At 40.9% G+C, this 20,015-nt stretch overlaps 1 protein-coding gene and 1 non-coding gene across 12 annotated transcripts in view; one reads left to right on the top strand and one right to left on the bottom strand.

Moving 5' to 3' along the window:
* ZMYND11 (zinc finger MYND-type containing 11) overlaps positions 1-20,015 on the bottom strand; it is a 133,549-nt gene that overhangs the window by 57,555 nt on the left and 55,979 nt on the right. For 4 of the 11 annotated variants that reach the window (XM_049626753.1, XM_049626749.1, XM_049626750.1 and 1 more), the window contains exon 2: positions 16,659-16,793. In XM_049626753.1, coding sequence (XP_049482710.1) covers positions 16,659-16,774 — 116 coding nt within the window. In that variant the 5' untranslated portion in view covers positions 16,775-16,793. Of the gene's footprint in view, positions 1-16,658; positions 18,434-20,015 lie in introns of those variants that run through there. The other 7 variants (XM_049626754.1, XM_049626755.1, XM_049626756.1 and 4 more) reach the window with 5 other exon arrangements.
* LOC125920535 (U6 spliceosomal RNA) lies at positions 10,399-10,502 on the top strand. The gene has a single exon (XR_007457114.1). It is a non-coding gene; the product is annotated as a U6 spliceosomal RNA (small nuclear RNA).

Raw genomic sequence — 20,015 nt, 5'->3', positions numbered from 1 at the left:
GTAAGTTGGCAGGAGTCAACAAACACAGCTCATAAAATAATGCCTAAACGTGAACAACTCCTTACTCTGTTCTGTTAAAACAGCAGTGATTCTCGCCTCTTCTTAAAAAGGAAGAAGGACTTGGGAGAGCTGTAGATGCTGATTAAGTGACGAGCCATCGCAAGGACATGGACAAGCCTAAGACTGGCCTGCATGAGTTAGTTACGAGTCTAGAACTGACTGCTGTGTGCAGGACCTTAAACACAACAGAGGGTGCCAGCTCATTATTCCTTTTCTCAGGTCTTCAGGCAAGTTTGCTCCACGTGAAAACGTTTGGGTTAATAACTCAGGCTAAGGTCCTGCCAGGCCTCTCACTTTCTTACACGCTGCTGACCCATCACAGGGACTTATCTCCATCAAATAAAGACACAAAACTAGCAGACTGGGTTTGAGATGCACAGACGGTGGCCAACTAGTTTCCTATTCTACTTTCACTTAGGATGAATCATGAAATAGTACATAAAGGTCTAATACTTCCTAAATGTTATGTTTGATTTCTCTGGGGTTTCTCAGTAAGGTTTATCTCATCTTACCCATCCCCTCTCCTGCAGTCTGTCCCCAAAGAGTTCCCAACTGCTGCTCAGCCCTCAAGTGCATCCAAGCAACAGGCTCCAAATCCTACGGTGGGTCACCTCCCCCGAGGTAATTCTGCAAGTTCCAAGACTATATATATATATATACACACACACACACACACACACACACACACACACACACACACACATATATATATATAGTTAGTGGTAAACAGCCACTGCTGATTGAACATTTTTACAAAAGAAATCTCGCAAGTGGTAATTTTCTAAAAGTGATTATCTACCTTTAACCTTTCCAATAATGATCTGAACCTCAGCCACTTGTATCATGTTGTTGGAAATACACATACTGGGAAATGACACACTGATGACACCAGTATAAATATGACCCAATCTGACACGTCTTCTGTTGATGGAAAAGACATAATGAACATGTGTCCCGTCCTTCACGAACAGCCCCACACTATCCTGGAATCTAGAGGTCTTCATCTGGATGAAAATATAACAAACCTGTTTTGAGTGTCTTCTGGACAATGTGAATATAGTTGGCCCTGCCTCTAATTTCACTGTCTAACTGACACCTGCCACAGCTGCCCCAAGGCACGTGCTCGGGGGCTGAAAAGACTCCATTAAGAACACCAGGACTGGAAAACAAAATACAAGTTTAAGTGAACGCTGATCTGATCTGTTGATGCTAAAGGACACTCTGAGTATAAAAGCCATGGGAACAACAGAGAAGGGCCACAACATCTGACTACATAAGAGGTGTGGAACTTCTCCAGGACACAACACTAACACCACAAAGCATCTAGAGCGATCAGCACCTCACTAGAGGAAGGTGGGTCTCCCCCAAGCCCGTTCGCCTGCTTCACACACACCTGTCGCACAGGAGCCAGCCCACACGCAGGAGGCAGGCTTCTGTTAGTTTTGCAGGTCCAAGGCCAGAATCCGGAAGGTGGTCCTTCTAGACGTCTGCCCTCCTGCTCAATACCAGACAACTGTTCACCATGGATTTCCAGGGTGACTCTGGGGAAAACCCAACAAGGAGAGCCAAAATGTGCTACGTTTTCTGCCTCCTTTCAGAATTCCTGTTTAACCATAACCCTTGAATCCTATCTCCCTCATTTCTGAACTAGTTAAATTTAGGACCACCTGGGTGGGTGGATCAGCTGGTTAAGAGTCGACTCTTGATTTTGACTCAGGTCATGATTTAGAGCTTCGTGGGTTGGAGGCTGGCATCAGGCTCTGTGCTGACAGCTCAGAGCCCGGAGCCTGCTTTGGATTCTGTGTTTCCCTCTCTCTCTGCTCCTCCCCCACTCATGCTCTATCTCTCTAAAAATAAATAAACATTAAAAAAATTTTTTAAGTAAAATAAACACCAAAAAAATTTTTAAAAAAAGAATTGCTCTATTTTAATTACACCAAACAGCACACTGTAAATTATTACTTCATTATTTATGCCGTGACTTTAATTAAAATCAGTAAAGTAAAATCTGTAGTTATTTTACAGTTAGATGGAAACTTTAAAAATCTGAAGCAAAGTTTTCATTTGGAAGAAAAAAACACATTTTTCCTGGACACACATACTGCTTACTTTCTTGTTAACACCGGTCCCATTATATAAAAAGGGAAAGAGTTTACATTCAGAACTCTCAATTTCGGTAACGATGAATTATACATCTTACAGGGTACTTTCTTACACTATTCAATCAGGCATGTCCCCACATTCACCAACTTTTAACAACATCATTTCGCAGTGCATGTGTCACCGTGAGGCAACCTGATCTGTGTGGGGCTGCACATCTCACAACAGGCTGAGGGGCAGTGTGGGCTTCATGCCTGACATGGAAATGTGCTGCCAGCTTCAGGTCTGGTTGCCTTGCCAGCTGGAAACAGCACAAGCAGCAGCAGGCACCCTTCCGCCTCACTCGTGTATGTAACAAGGACCTTTTAATTAAAACTGCATCTGAGGCCTCAGCCTGTAACTATGCAACACGGGACGAGACTCTGCCAACCGACACGAGCTTTGCAATGGACATAAAATGGTTACTTTTATGAAAACATTAAGAATAAATCTCTTTCTGGCATTACTACTGTTAGAAATGGCTGTGTTCACCTCAGCAACTGACTCCGTTACTGACATTGTTAAAATCTGAGGCTTCCCCTGGTTTTAGCTACTAGAAAACTAAAGGCCAGGTCGGTAACACATCCTTTACAAGCTGTGGGGCTTCAGGGACAATTCACCTGCAGTATCTTTATTCCTGGCTCCACTCTGCAGCCTGACCTTCCTTTCTCCTTTCCTCCTCAATCTCCATCTACCAGCCGACCTTACTCTATTATTTACTGTGCTTACATCTTTTTCTAATTGTTCCCAAAATATATGTGGAACGAGTGACATTCTGAAAAAATACATGGTGCATGTCTGATATACACATATGAACACAATGTACACACACACATTAAAAAATGTCCACCCTCCACCCTCTTCTCCTGGCTTGTCTGCTTCACATGTATAGCACAACTTCCATCAGTGCCCTACCCAAGTACTGATATTCCATCCCTAGGCATTTATCTGAATACACATCATCTACACCTGCACGTGAGAGCACAGTGCAGCTTTTATCATAACAGCCCCCGAATGGAAACATCCTAAATGTCCCTCAGCAGGTGAACGGACTTTAAAACTGTGGTATATCCATGTACTGGAATACTGCCCAGCAATGAAAAGCAATGAATTACCAACATACACAGCAAATGAATCTCAAAACCTGCTGACCAAGAAATCAGGGCAATCATGGAAAAGAATGGATTGTGTGATTCCACTTCTATAAAACTATAGAACAAGCAAAGCTAATCACTGCAGTGAAAAGCAGATCAGGGGCTGCTTGCAGCTGGAGACAGAGAACAACCTTCTGTATCTTCATTAAGATGGAGGTTACATGGGGGCATCAATTTGCAGAGAAATGAAGGAAAGGGACTTCCTCGCGGAAATACTGCTAGTTCACAGGAGAGCTGATTCCGCAATTGGTGCTGGTCCACTCAAGATTTCAGGCTTTCTGTGGACAGGACAACAGGTTGCAGGCAAAGAGCCCACGGCCACTCAACATCCAGCAACCACGTGAACGAGGCAATGCCACGTGCCACTTCCTATTTTTTGGTTCTTGGCATTCACTGATCCACAAAACAGAAACAAACCCTTACCTACTACCATGCTCACTGAGTGGGCAAATGATGGCACTCTAACAAAATACAAGGCCCTAAAATACCGACAGGGGTCTCTCATCCTAAAGCTTAAATTCCAAAAGAGAAGACAAACTTAGCATAGAAGAGAAAAATAAAAACTAAAACTGGGCCCTTTCCCACCACCATCAGGGAAAGAAACAATGAATGGATTAAAGAACTCTGAAAGGTAAAACTCTAAAGTTAATGAAAGAATATACTCCAGAATATTCTTGCAGCCATATTAAGAAGGATTCCTTAAATAAAATTTCAAAAGCACAAAACATTAGGCCAAAAGCAATGAACTTGATGACCTCAAAATAAAAATCTCTGTTCAACAAAGAACAGTATGGGAAAAATTAACAGACAACAGAACAAGAAAAGACATTTCAAAGCGTGACATATATAAAGGAATTAATGTCTAGAAGAACAAGAGGTTCTGCAAATCAACAGAAAAAGACAAGTACCCCACTGGGAAAATAGGCAAAGGATAAGAACAGGCATCCACAGAAAGTAAAGGCCAACCTTGTAAGAACACCAAGTGCTGCCTAATCTCATGAATGAATACAGAAACGTAAATTAAAATATCTCAGCGACAGCATGTGTGCAGATGAACAATGGCAAGTAGCAGCAGACACGTGGGCATGGAACCCCATGCCCTGCGGAGTGGGGCATCCTCTCGAGACTGAGGCCAAATAGGTACATGTGCGTCCTGTAATCAAGGAGGAACTCTGCTCCTGGACAGACACACTAATTGACTCCTCATGTTTGTGCTGGTGAAGGACTAGAGCGCTGGGGGGCCATGTGTGGCAGAAGGAAGCTGGGGACAACCCGAGTGACCATCATGTAGAAATCATCAAAACAGGCAGAAAGACAACAATTTAAGGAGACTACTGAACACAGTGTAAACACTGGAAACACCCGAGTCATCCGAGGACAAAACAACACCAACACGATACAAATGCGCAGGTGATCACACACAGTTAGCTATAGGGCTAGAATGACTGTCAGGTGCTCAGCCCAGGGCTTGGCACCAAATATGTTCTAAACCAGGGTTCCTGCACTGATTATCGTTTATCCTTCCCGGCTTACACCCCATATTTGCATTACTACGTATCTATACAACTAGAAGACTTGGACGCATAAGAATTGGACAGAGGAGGCATGGGGGGCAGGACAAGCATAGTGGGAGAAGCCAGACCTATAAAGTCACACAGACCTCGGCCCGAGCAGCTGCTCTTATGATCAACTAGCTACATGGCCCTGGGCTAGTTATTTAACTTCTCTGCATCTCAGAGTGCCTAGTGACAAAATAACATTAATAGTGTCAACCCCCTGTGGTTGTCTGGAAGGCAAATACACTAACAGGGTGTGAACCTTACAGTGGTTTACCTTGCGTGCCCCTTGCCCCCTCTCGGTGTGCTGCAGAAGTGTCCCCCAGCCCCTACTGGAATACCACACACCTGCTACCATAATAATTTATGGTGACCATGGAACAACGTGGTCAAAGGTTAATCAACGTCAACAAAAACACAAGCATAGAAAAAAATGACAAGAAATAGATCAAAGCGGGTCTCTTACTTGACTGTGGACAGAGAAATTATAGGTGACTATTCTGCTTCCTGTTTTCCAAGTGTCCTGCCAATTGGTTATTTAGTTTACTTACACTAAAATATCCTCAATAATAATGCTTTACCACTGGGTGCTTTATAGATGCAGGGATGGCTAAACACATGCACCTAAGTACACATGACACCATGCTAACAGAATGAACGGAGGCATCTTAGTAGATAGGTGTGACAAAATTCAACATCCTCTCATCATGAAAACACTCAACCACCCGGGTACAGACAGAAACCTCCTCACCATAACAAAGGCCATAGATGATGAGCCCACAGCAAACATCATATTCAATTGTGAAAACTTGAGAGCTTTTCCTGTAAGGTCCCGAGCAAGACAAGGACGTCCACTTCTACCACTGCTAGTAAACATACCACTAGGCACCTCAGCCCGAGCATTTGGATAAAAGGATACAAAGCATCCAAATTGGAAATAAGAAGTAAAATGACCTCTGTAGATTTTATTATCTTACACACAGAAAACTCTAAAGACTCCACAAAAAAGCTGTCATAACAAATGAATTCAGCAAAGTAGCAGCTCACAAGGTGAAACGCAAAATTTAGCTGCGTTTCTATACACAAAGAATGAACACACTGAAAAGAAAATTATGACAATAATTCCACTCACAATAGCATCAAAAAGTATAAAATATGTAGAAATTAGCTTAACCAAGGAGGAGAAAAGCTTGCACGATGAAGACTGCCAAACACTGCTGAAAGACAGTAAAGACGTAAGTGGAAACACATCCCATGTTTGTGGACTGGAAGAATTCATATATCGTTAAAATGTCCGTATTACCCAAAGCAATCTACAGATTCGGTGCAATTCCTATCAAAATCCCGTTGACATTTTTTTCTGATATAGAAAACCCATCCTGAAATAACACGTGCAATCTCAGTGGACCCTAAATAACCCAGATAATCTAAAACTAAGGAGAAACTGGAGGACTCACACTTCCTCATCTCAAACCTACTACACGAAGCTAGAGTAGGCAAACCACGTAGCATTGGCATAACCAGACATACAGACTAATGCAATCGAAGAGAGAGCCCAGAAAGAGACCCTCACATATACAGTGAAAGGGTTTCTGACAAGGGGGCCAAGACCTCTCAATGGGGAACCCGGTCTTTTCAACCAACACAGCTGGGAAAACTGCATCTCCACACACAAAGGAGGCGGCTGGGCACCTCCCTAACAGCACATACAGAAATTAACTCGAAATCGGTCAGAGACCTAAATGTAAGGCCCCAGACAGTAAAACTCTTGGAAGAATATGCAGCACAAAGCTTCACAACACTGGATTTGGCAATGATTTCTTGGATGTCACCAAGGACACAGGCAACAAAAGAGAAAAAAGAGAGTGGACTTCATAAAAATTCTAAAGTTTTGTACGACAGGAGACACGGTCTACAGAGTAGAAAGGCAACTCCCAGACTGAAAGAAAACATTTGTGAATCATGGATCTGGTGAGCAATTACTATCCACAAGAGATACAGAACCTGTGAAACTACCAACCAACCTGATTCAAAAATGGGCAAAGAAGTTGAAGAGACAGGTCTCCAAAGATACGAGAATGACCAATAAGCATGAAAAGATGTTGAATGTCACTGATCATCAGGGAAATGTAAATCAAAGCCACAATCAGATACCGCCTTGCACCTGTCATCATGGCTAAAATAAAAAAGACAGGAAATAACAAGTGTTGGCAAGGATGTTAAAAAAGGGAACCTCTTGCACTGCTGGTGGGAATGCAAACTGGTGCAGCCACTGTGGAGAACAGTATGGAGGTTCCTCAAAAGAATTAAAAACAGAATTGCCTATGACCCCACAACTCCACCTCTGGGTATATACCCCAAAGAACTGAATGCAGGGTCTCAAAGAGATCTGTCCACCCATGTCCATAGCAGAATTATTCATAATAGTAAAACATGGAAGCAACCCTTGTATCCATCACGAAGTGAATAGATAACTGATGTGGCCACACTCCATGCAACTATTATTCAGCCTTCAAGGGGAAGAAAATTCAGAGTGTGTTATTGAGAACATTATGCTGAGGGAAACCAGCTGTAAAAAGACAGCTACTATATGACTCTACGCCTCTGAGGGATATAGAGTCGTCACTGTCACAGAGTCAAAGCAGAATGGTGTGTGCCAGGAGCTGTGGGAGGAGGGATGGGGACTCAGTGACTAACAGGTGCAGAGATTCAGCTTCACAAGATGAAGTGAGTTCCAGGGATGGATGGTGGAGACGGCAGCACAGCAGTCTGGATGTAATTAATGCCACCGAATTGTAGGCTTAAAAATGGTTAAGACTGTAAACTATATGTGTGTGTGTACTTTACCACATTAAAAAAAAAAACAAAAAACAAAGTAACAATGATCTGCCACTAGGTGTTTTATAGATGGGTATACAACAATTCTTTTTAATACTGCACCAGACAAAAATAAACTTCATAACCTAAAGAACACCTTTCTAGATCCTTCATCGATGAATTTATTTAAAATTTAGAATATACTCTGAAGAAAGGTTATTCCTAACAATCTAGACAAATAATTTGCTTGTACAGCCTCACGTTCTTCGCCCATAAAGCAGGGTTAATATGAACGTTGGAGCTGCTGTTACATGATAATCTGGAAGCACATGTTCATGACAGTAAATTAACATCTTCAACACCAGCAAGGATACAAATGTAGACCCACCAAACACCAAAAGGAAACAATGAAGATTAAAAGTTTGGACTGCGACATCAGATAGATCTATACTCGTATTTCTCTTCTGCAACTGACAACCCACATGGCTTTAGGCCAGATCTCATAAGCCTGGGTCTCAAGACCTTCATCAGCAAAATAAGGTGAAGGAAAACAGACCTCATGGAGCAGTGGGCAGAATTCACACAAATCTGCGAAGTAGCACAGGGCTGCTTCTCAATTCTAAGCCTCCTGGAAACCACATCTTCAGCTCGTGCAACTGAATACCTACGGTTACCTAGAAACCTTCTCCCAGTTCCTTTCCCTAGCTACTGGCTTCATACTAAGATCTAAAGAGAGGAAAGATGTGTGCCCTACCTTCAAGGTGCTCACAGCACAGGAAGTGGAAATGCTTTTATAGTAGTAAGAGACTATAATAAATAATAAAACTGAATTTCACACATACCACTATGTGAGCCAAGAACAAGGATAATGGGGCTGGTTACAGTGAGGAATGAATCAATACCTCACAGGAGACGGTTATCTGGTCGAATCTTAAAAGGGTATGTTTTGTCGATTAAGAAGGAAAAATACAAAATAAAGAATCAAAAATAATAGCTCAGAAAACGGAGAAGAGTCTCATCACACGAAGCCTTAGTGGCGAGCAACAGGGCATGAAAAGGAGGACAGTCAGGGTCTGACTGCAAAGGGCTCACACAAATGTCCTGTTCAGGTATTGGCACTTTGTGCACAACGAGGAAATAAAAGAGGATTTTTTTTTAATGTTTATATTTGAGAGAGAGAGACAATGTGTGAGCAGGGGAGGGGCAGAGACAAATGGAAACACAGAATCTGAAGCAGACTCCAGGCTGATCTGTCAGCACAGAGCCCAACACGGGCTTGAACTCACAAGCCGCGAGATCATGACCTGAGCTAAGGTTGGACACTTATCTGACTGAGCCACACAGGCGCCCCTAAAAGAAAGGATCTTAAGAAGAATATAATCAGATCTAAAATCTAGAAAAATACTGATGAAGTATGAGGGTTGAGTTCACTTGAAGGGGTCAGGAACAGCCTCCTCAGGGACACGACTTGAGAGAGGAGTCAGCATCCGGGCACAGTGTGCATCACAGTGGATCCGAGGGTCTGCAGGGGTCCCGGGCGCCGAGAGCAGCACACCAGGTGGGTCATGGCAGCAGATGACGGGGAAGAGGAAGGCCCAGAGAGTATCAACTTCGCACAAGAATTCAGGCTTCATGAACAACAGAAAAAAGCTTTCAATCATGCAGCGTGTGGTCAGATGGTGCTCTGGAAAAATCTCTCTGATTCCAAAGATGGGAAGAAACAGAGCAGCAGCAAGAGTGGGAAGCTGGAAGCCCAATTAGGAACCTGCTGCCACTGCACAGGCAAGATATGAGGAGGGCTCAGACCCAGGCCAGAGCAGGGGAGAGCCCGCACACATGTAACATTGAAGAGGAACATTCGCTCTATCTGGGGAGGGAAAAATGAGTGTATTTTACTCTATTTCCATATTCCAAACAAACTCACTATTCCCTTCTGGCTACAGGTTAAAAACCTCTGTGCTGGCCTTAGCAGCCCTCCCTGTCTGATGCTCTGCCTTCTCATCTCCCTTCCCTAAAAGTCTTCCAGTCCGTCTGATCCAACTCTGCCTGAATCCTGTCCAAACTCCCAGGTGCAGCTAATCCCACACCTTCTACAAATTCCTGACTGCAGCGACCCCTTGACTAAGGCATGGAGTGCGGATAACCCGGACAGCCAGCATGAAGGGCTGGCCCCTATTCCATGTGGGGGGCCTCTACTACTTGGTAACACTAATTTATACCTTAATGGTTGTTTACACTTTTCTGTGCCTTAGCGGTATATTTCCTTCACAGAACTGCAAAGAAATGTCAACCATGAAAACAGCTAGCCAATAATCCAAGCCAAGAGGAGGGCCCAAGAATTGTGCACACAGGAGAAAGCTCTCTGTGGAATTGTAGATTACGGTTGTTCAGAATCAGTTACTTCCTCTGCAAGGCTGTTATTATGCAAGATAAAAATAAGGATGTAACGGTGGTAAAGTTACCTGCCCATCCACTATCACAAAAGAAATGCAATAAAAAATAAATCATTGTAGATTGAAAAGGGTATGTGGTTAGTAATTCTGGGAAGAATTCTTGGGATTACATCCACAGTCTATTATTAGATGGTAGTTTTTCAAAGTAACTTATTTCCAAAGTAGCAGACGGGGGCCATCACCTTCCTCTCCAACAAATCCAATGAGGGAGTGGACAGAGTGTTTGTTTCCACAGCATGTGTGCTAAAACTGAACCACACTAGAAGATTATCATGGCTCCATGCAAGGGTGACATGAAAATCTGTGAAACATTCCATATTTTTGTACTGTCTGCCTCCCCTCCAAAAACAAAAAACAAAAAACAAAAAACAAAACAAAAAAAAAAAAACAAAGATAGAAAAGAAAATCAGCTGACATAGAGACAGAGCACAATTGTGACATAATAGCTGCTAGAAGTTTCATAAGTTAATTTTAAACAAGTGAGTAAAGAGTGTACCCAGTGCAACTTCAAAGGCAGCCCTCACACAGGGACTTGCAGTGCAGGCTTACGTCTGCCTATAGCGACGGGAAGGACTCCAGGAAAACTCACACATTTCAATGCCAAACATGTCACAAGAGTTCAGAGGTCACATTTTATAAGTGGGGTGTGACCCTAAAGTAAGCAACACATGTAATTAATTGATGCCCTAACCTGAAACATTAATTTGAATGGGACTAGTCTACCAGCCCAGGGTTGGCCTGATCACATCAGCCACAAGCACAGTCACCTCTGAACACAGGCCATCACAGGGGTGCTCAAGGCAGCTCAGACACACCTGCGTTTCCCAGCACTGAGCAGATGTGAGCCGACCTCTCCCAACAGCACTAAGCCGCCCATAATGCTGGAACATGTAGGTGAACATAAAGGCCATGCTGTTTCAACAGGTCTTTAAATCACAACTACTACTTAGAATACTTACAAAATTCCAATGCCACATTATAATTATCCAAGTTAGATATGAATAGTATGTTTGGATTTAAGAGGAAACAGAGGTGACACATGTGACTTACTTTTATGGAATATTAACATATAGGTGAAATTTAGAAAAATAACATGATAATGAATTAGGAATACTATTGGGAATCTCAGGGATTGAAAATCTAAATTTCACTGGTTACTGATTTTGTTGTCATAGGAGTCTTAATTTTTTTTAAGTTAGTTACTTATTTTTGAGAGAGCATGCACGTGCACACACGAACTGTGAAATCATGACCTGAGCCAAAATTAAGAGTTGAACACTTAACCAACTGAGCCTCCCAGGTGCCCCTGACTCTTAATCTTTGTTCTTTGACTTAAAAACTGTAAAACAAGAGCTAACATTATGATCTGAAGCATAAAATTGTTATAAATATTTGTTTCATATAAATATCAAGTAGTCAAACATTTCAAAGCTTTAGTTTCACAACACCTATTCAAATTTCACAGAACTTACGAATCCATATGTGCCACTCACAAGTTAGCCTTTATAAACTTTTCAACTAAAAGAGAAGCTACCCTTGCCTGTGCTTATTTTCATCTCAACTGACTACTGTACTTCATTTTTTTTATGATAAAGTGACTTATTTGTTTCAATTTTATGATGACTAAACATCAGAAAACATCCTTTGATTTTTAAAACTGTAAAATTTTTTTTAATGAGAGGTCAAAATTTATCTGTGTTTATGTAGCTCCCAAATGAGAACTATGGAATTTTATATTATCATGAAATCAAATCTATAAATCTGTACTTTTAAAACAGAGAGACAGCTTCACCATTAATTAAAAAATCAAACTTAATCCCATAGATGTACTTTGGTTTCAGAAGGACTCCTTTGGTGAAAGTACTCTCCATCCCAAATAATAGAACCTGTTAAAGAAGTTTCTGGAAGTTATACTTTTTAAATACTTGAAATACACAATAAATCTCAACAATGATTCTCTCATTTATAATTCCTTTTCTACTCCTTTTTTGAACAGAACACTAGCTGTTTAAAAACAGAGAGAGGTAATTAAAAGAAACTGGTAAAGAAGCACAGGCTTCTTTCCTAGGGTACATGGCAACCACGAGAGGCTCTATAAGCCAGCATACATAACCTATAAAAACTCTAAAAAAGAAAGAAGTTAAGGATTTTATACCCAGCCAAACTGACTTTCCAGTAAAAAAGGCTGCAACCAACTGTTAAGAACCAGCAAGAACTTGAAAATCACTTCTCATGAAACCTTAAGAATCTCCTAGATGTTTGTGCCACTTTGAAAAAACAGCATGGAGGCTACTCAAAAAATTAAAACACAACTACTGTACCATCCATCAATCCCACTTCTGGGTATTTATCTGAAAGAAATGAAATCACACTCTCAAAAACGTATGTGCACTTCATGTTCACTGCAGCAAACTCACCGTAGCCAAAGCATGGAAACTCCCTAAGTGCCCGTCCACAGATGAATACATAAAGAAGATGTGGTGTATATACAACGGAATTATTATTCTGCCAAAAAGAAGGAAATCTTATCATTTTGTGACAATGTGGAAGGACCTGGGGGTATTATGCTAAGTGAAGGAAGTCAGATGAAGAAAGACAAACACTGTATGATCTAAAAAGACTGAGCTCACAGAAACAGAACAGACTGGTGGTGGCAAGTGTTGGGTGAAATGGGTGAAGGGAGCCAATGCTGTAAACTTCTAGTCATAGGATAAATGAGTCCCAGGCATGTCGCGGACAGCATGCTGACTACAGTTAATAACACTGTATTATGTATTTGAAAGGTGCTAACAGAGCAGATCTGAGTTCTCATCACAGGAAAAACAAGGTGATGGATGTTAACTGAACATACCATGGTGATCATTTTGCAATAGGTACAAACACAAAATCATTATGTCATGCACCTTGTAAACTAACACAATATTATATGTCAATTACATCTCAGTAAAACTTGGGGAACAAGAATAAAAAGAATCTACCAGAGAATGAATTGTGAATACCAAGAGAAGGGCTGGTGGTAACCATAAAATGAATACTTGTTTGTAGACGAAGACCAAATGCCAATTGTGAGGAAGAAAGTAGAACATGTAATCGCTCTCACCTCTGGCAGGTTAGAATCAGTACAACTGTTTGAAAACAATGGGTAAAGTAATTTAGATGGTTTCCATCAAACATACTATTTATTGGTTTTAGTGTTGGTGTGGTTACTCTGCAATAGCTTGACATATAATGTTGGATAAAACAACCGACTAGTTACGATTCATGATGTCTTTACTATGTAAGAAGAGAGAAACATTTTTGGTAGAAGAGTTTGGGAAAAACTAGTAGTCATAAATTCAAATGGAAAATATCAGTATTCATTAATAGGGTGTTCTTTTGTCTTAAAATTATATATACTTCCTCTGCCCTCTAAAAGGCCTGGAAAGATCAACCAAGCAGCAGTGAGCACACTGAGGGCCAGACATGCTTCTGAAATACAATTTCTAAGTGAAGGAAATCAGAGCCCCTTGGAGAAATCAATGGTTCCAAGGGTATAAAACAGATGAGCCTGAAAAACCCTGTTGCAAGAAAAAGCAGAAAGCCACTTTAGGAGTCAATGTGGAGAGGCTCCAACTGGTGAAAGATGGAAAAATTTGAGCATAAATAAGGATTTTGTCAGAAATGGACTGAAACGTATCGAAAGTATTTAAACACATGAATTCCGAATGGCCCTTTAAAAAAACTAACTGGTTACCAGGAGAGGATGCCATTTTAAACACTGGCAAATAAAGGGAAAGAGTCAGTTACTCTCCCTTTGGACATGGACACACCATGGGGCTGCCACACAGGATGCAGAGGCAAGTTTACATCCTTATGGAAGTAATCCTGTTGATGATCCTTAATGAGTTACGGGTACTACTCGCTGTACATCACGACTGCCAATCTCACGCATGAGAAATGGGCATATGACCTCCTGGTAGGACCACATGCTACTGCAAAGGAGTCTCACCTCACCCAAGCCTCCAGAAAACTACCAATTTCCACAAAATGCAGAGAAACAAATACACCACAGGATGCGACCAGCAAAAGCCAGACTGTGGGAAACCTAGAGCAAATGAACCAGTTTCTTCAATAAACTGCGAAGGAAAACAACAACAAGGATGAATGAAAACCTTTAGATTGAAGGTGACCTCAAAGAGACTTTCAAACAGAAACAAAAACAAGCAGAACTAAAACACTGCACAGAAGTTAACTACGGTGTCTGGGGTTTGCCAGGCTTCAAAATATCATAAAGAACCATGATCCCAAAGCCCAAAACTGTTAAAAAGTGTTGACTGAAGACAGGTTCCATTCCTACAATGGAGTCCATCACCAGACATAACACAGAAGGACCTTGATGACCACATATGCCCTCTTCGCAGTAACTCTGCTACAGCCATCAGGAATTCGCCATACGTGTAAAAATTAAAAGGTAACTCTATGTTCAGCCTCCGCTGTAAGTAAGCGGAGCAACTCGATTTTAAGTTAATGTAAGACTTGAAAAGTATTTACCTATTTAGAATACAGAACAGCCACCTGTCTTCCTATCATGGGGCAATGCTTCTCCCAACCTGCCTTGGCCAGGGTGGTGACAAGGACACCAGCTCAACCCAGGAGCTAAGGCAGCAGGCCAGGCGGTTAGGCAGACAGCTCCTCCTTGGGGCTGATGGCCTGGTAGGGAACTAATGACACACAGGCTGTGCCAGAAACAGTGTTGTCTGGTTCTTCTTTGTACCATCAAGCGCACCCGTAACAGAAAGGAAGAAGGTCCTCTCAGACGAAGTGGAAGAGACGCCGGCCACCACTCTTAAACAGTTACCCGCTGGTTAATTTTTTTTCATCTGTAGATGACACTAATAAAACAATAATTTTTGGTAGGTGAATACATTTATTCATATGTATCTTAAGATCTACGGACCTGAGGTCATGGAGAAAAGTCAGCCTTGGCAGCCTGAACGCTGAGCTGACAGAGAAGGGAGAAAAGAGAATGCTTATCAACAATCCCTAATGCAGAAAGGGCACGACACGGTGTGCGCTCCTCCTTACGAACCTCTTCTCTCTCACGAGAACGCACACAGATGTCACATCACCTGCGCGGCACCTGCACCACCACTGCCATCAACTAGCAGCAACCTTCGCGGTCCAACTATGGACGCCTGGCACCAGGAGACGCCTCCAAGGCTCCCAGAGCAGGTGCCGGCCCAGGGAGGAAGAAGCGCCTCCAACACCGGGACAGTTCTGTCAAACTGGGATGACCTGAAGTTTAAAATTTAAACCCAAAGAGCAGCATCTTATTTCCACATCCTTCTGTAGGTAATTTTGACAGACATAAACTATGTTTTTAAAAAATCCCAACCACAGGAAAATACGTATGGCTGTTATTCTTGAGGTTTTGAAAACATGTTTTTATGCCAATACCACCTCACTATAACCTATACTTTGTAAAACACCCCCAAATTATTTGTTTTATAAAAACATGCTAATTTGAATTTAATTATAATGTGCTCTTTATTTTATTCTTATTTTCCATACAAGTGTTACCGAATATTTTTATGCTAGTGGCCCTCAGGAGCTAGGACATGTACATAGCAACTTTAAATGCGGACTTAGAGCAACACATGGCATTATTCTTTCTCCTTCTCTGGTCCCTGCCCTCTCGAGTAAACTTTATAATCTTTAACAGAATGTAGGTAAGAGACAAAAATATGTGGTATTCAATTTTGTTACTTATTAATAAAGGCAAAAATAAGCACTAAATGAACTTTTGTAAATCACTTGTTTCCACTTTTACACATAGCATCTAAGGAATGTGTAGAAAATAAAGAAATTCTATCTAAATTACCAAAAAATATCATTCAACCATTTAAAAAAAGATGGATTTAGCTTTATTCCCTTAAAAATACTCAGAGAAACAAAGGAACAAAATCAAGTTCCATTTGAAGACTCTGTTATAATCAGTATATAACAGGTAAGTAGAGAATTCATAAAGTATTCTGATAATTGTCTATCCTGAATCTTGGTCTACCAAAGTAATGTAATTTCCAAAACACAGAATGAAATGGTCAGAAAGTCCTGGTTAGTGGACTAGGGACCAACGTGTGTGACAGTGAACACTCAACAAACAGCACACTGGTTTTAGACAGTTTACGCAAAAGCAAAGCCTTTTTGATAAAAAAGACATAAAGATCTGTTCCCAAGAGTTAAAAAATCTTTGAGAACTAAAAAGCTATTGTAAGTAGTACACACTGGTATTTTACTTCTCTAATATTTCTTTACAAAACATCTAAACACAAGTTGCCTATGCTTCTGTATTATTTTTCTAATAAGTTACATATAAGGCAAAAAGTGACTGTTACTTTGTAATGCCTTGATGAGCATAATAAATAAGTTGGTTTTAGACCTTTGCCCCCCAAAAATCTTATAGGAAACTTCACAAGGATATTTTTGCTTAAATTACTCACTTTGTAATACGGTCAATGTTGGCAATTTGCTTCTGGTTCCGTATAATCTCAATGGCTGCCCAAAGATGCTGGATAGCTTTCGTATCCGCCTGTCGTCTTTTTGTTAAACGTGCCATGACCTGTTCACTTCTTTAACTGTAGGAATACACAAAAACATAAGGAAAAAATATATGGATTACAAGATGCACCTCTATCAGTATAAGTGAGTAACAGTCTCAGCACGTCCTAACTCCTGGTGAGGACACTACTGTAGTCTGGAGTATGACACCCTTTCTACTGTATTTTCTACACCGACATTACCAATTACTTCACAAAAATTGTCATTTATTTGCTTCATTATTTCATTAAAAAATGTCATTTTAAGACCAAAGAATTAAAAAGGTCTTCCCGATAAGGGTTAGTAGTCATCCTATACTAACGTATTAAAAAAAAATGCATATCTTATTCTAAAGCAAAAGCAGAACATAAAATTTCATTTTTTGATAATACATTGTGTATAATTTGACAGATCAATATAAATGGATTCAAATGTCCTTATTCTTTGGTATTTTATTATACTCAGGGTTTTAAATTTTGAATTTTATAAAACCATGCTGATAAATGACAACATTCTTTTTTTTTTTTTTTCCAAATAAAACCATAAACAGAAACTGTAAGATAGTTATTTCTGGCTGAGGTGTGAAAGGCTGGGAGCTGGTGTCCCAGAGGACATGGGTGGATCCGCATCTGCGTGAATGTTCACATGCTTGGGCTGGCGGGGGCGGGGAGGGGGGGGTTGTTCATTGTATCACTCAGAAACAACATCGCTGTTTCATTCAAATTTCAATATTCTGAGCGAAGTGAGGAAAATGGTCACTGGCTGTGTTCTGGCAGGTGTGCGGGGAACACGACTGAGCAACAGTGCTGCAGGAGAGGCTCATGCATACAACTGGACTCCCAGCTGGGCACAGAGGGGCTGGACTGTCAGCAGTGTCCTCGGCCCTGAGACACCTGATCCCTACATCGTCACATGGGTTAGCATTTGGCCACCCTTAGGGATAAGGTGAACATCAAACCCCCCCTGACCTGACCTTTCCTATCTTGTAAGGGTGGGAATGAGTGAAGGAATCTCATTCTTGGCACTTTCCTGTGTTCCAGGACTGGCCAGCAGAGCCTACAGGTCTCCGTGTTCTCTGCCTCTACGTTTCTCTTCAGAGCCAAGTCCGTTCTCCCTCTTTCTCTGACACACCCAAACAAAACCAGCAGTCGCCCATGAGTGTGGGGTCAGTCAGCCTCCTGGAATAAGGTATTTTTCAAATTGCATTACTAACAGAAGAATTCTGAACACGTTTGAAGGTATTCTTGAATATCCTACTTCTTCCCACCACTACTTGTAATATTTGCAGACTTTGCTCCACATAGAAAATAAGCAAAAAATAAAGCCAGCATTCAAATTTTAAAGAAAACTAAGGAAAATCAGTTGGGTTCAGTACAGACTTAGATGTAGAATTAAAAGGTAGTAACAATTATAATTTACGAATGTGTGTTTAGAGAGAAACCACTATGTATCAGTGTAAGTGCACTGTTAAGCAATGCCAACTTTCTGAATCTGACAAGCGTTTCGGTAAGGAATTGTCTGGCAAGAATGTAAAGTATGTTACAGAGTGACATCTAATGGTGAACTATGGTACTATACGTTGTCAGGTTATACAGATGCTCAGTCAAAAACACACTACTTCAACCCTACTTACATACTTAAAAGTAAGTATTTTCAAAAACTGAGAACTGAGGGTTGATGGGGGGTGGGAGGGAGGGGAGGGTGGGTGATGGGTGTTGAGGGGGGCACCTTTTGGGATGAGCACTGGGTGTTGTATGGAAACCAATTTGACAATAAATTTCATATATTGAAAGAAAAAAAATAAAATAGAAAAAGGAAAAAAAAAGAAAAAAAAGTAAGTATTTTCTGTGCTCGATAGATACACTGAATTATCTAAAAATGAAAAAACTGTAGTCCTTGCCAGAAATGGCCTAAAACTGGCAGAGGAAGTTTGATATATACATGAACTACTGTAAGGTCAGGGAGGACCAACATGGTCCAGAATACATGCCAGGAGAATCTACACAGGGGGGACACTACTTCTAGATTAGGTAACACTACAGAATGGTAGATATGTGGGGGAACACAAGAGGAATTTCCTTAATTTCTTTAAAAGATAACTGGCTGTTTAAAGCAAAGATACAATTGTTAGATCTCATTAGGTTTATGACATGTAGAAGTAAAAGAGAGGACAATGTGACACAAAGGGTTTAAGAGTAGTAAGTAATCATATCATTGTAAACATGTAATTTAACTTGCATTTTTTCTAAGTACATATATGAAAAATTAAGAATGATTTATTCAGAACTACAGGAAATATATAAAACCAAAGCTAGTGTTTTAAAATAACGCCATATAGTAAATATAACTATTTATATGACATAACAACCAAAAGAATACGGTGGGGACACTAATAGCAGAAACTCTGCAAGTGAGGTCACTTAATTGCTAGAAATGGTTAAACTCAAGACTCAAGAATTAAGCAGCACACACTTCAGAAAACACGTAAAGTTAAAACCAAAGAGTTTTGAGATCTGCCTGAACTGAGTCAACATAGGTACACACATCACAAGGAAGACACTCAGGAGCCCAAGGAGAGCCTTGCAAAGAACACAGACCCATGAAAGGAGAGCACGATGATGTCTGAGACACATCATAAAAGCACCAAAGTACAACCACTGAGATTTTCCTTCTTATGAAATCTAAAATCATTGTTTGGTAACATAGTTCAGACATGCCTGTTATAGATGCTCTGGCAATATAGCAGTAAAACAGATAAAAGTCCTTCTGTTGTTGACTTAACGTGATTAATAACGTGGCTAGATATTAAACACAGATAGCGATTTGTCTGTTCATCAATAAAATCCTAGGAAATGAGTGTCTCAGTTCCCATGTACAGACAGCTTCTCATTTAAGGTCTTCACTGATGTGAACACACCCAAGTCTGCAGCCCTCTCTCCTGAATGCATATTACTACTAAACTGAACCCCTCAAAATTCCAAAGTCTGCCCGAAACACTGGACCTTGGTCCCCTTGGTTAAGCTGTGCTCTGCCCTCTCCTTGCTGGGACTTGAGCAACTGTCCATGCAACTGTCTCTGACTGACCTTTCCTCTAGGATCACACTAAAGCAAACTCAACTCTTCCATATTTTAATTTTTTAATATGTCTCTTACAGACATACTACTGCCTTGTGCAAACAATTATAAATTCCTCAGAAGATCCATCAGTTCCACTAAGAAGGGACAGGCTTCATCTTTCATCTACCTTCCAAGGTGGCCTC

This window comes from Panthera uncia, chromosome B4 (genome assembly GCF_023721935.1).
Source record: "Panthera uncia isolate 11264 chromosome B4, Puncia_PCG_1.0, whole genome shotgun sequence".
Classification (NCBI taxonomy): Eukaryota; Metazoa; Chordata; class Mammalia; order Carnivora; family Felidae; genus Panthera; species Panthera uncia.
This window is presented reverse-complemented; position numbering and strand designations above follow the sequence as displayed.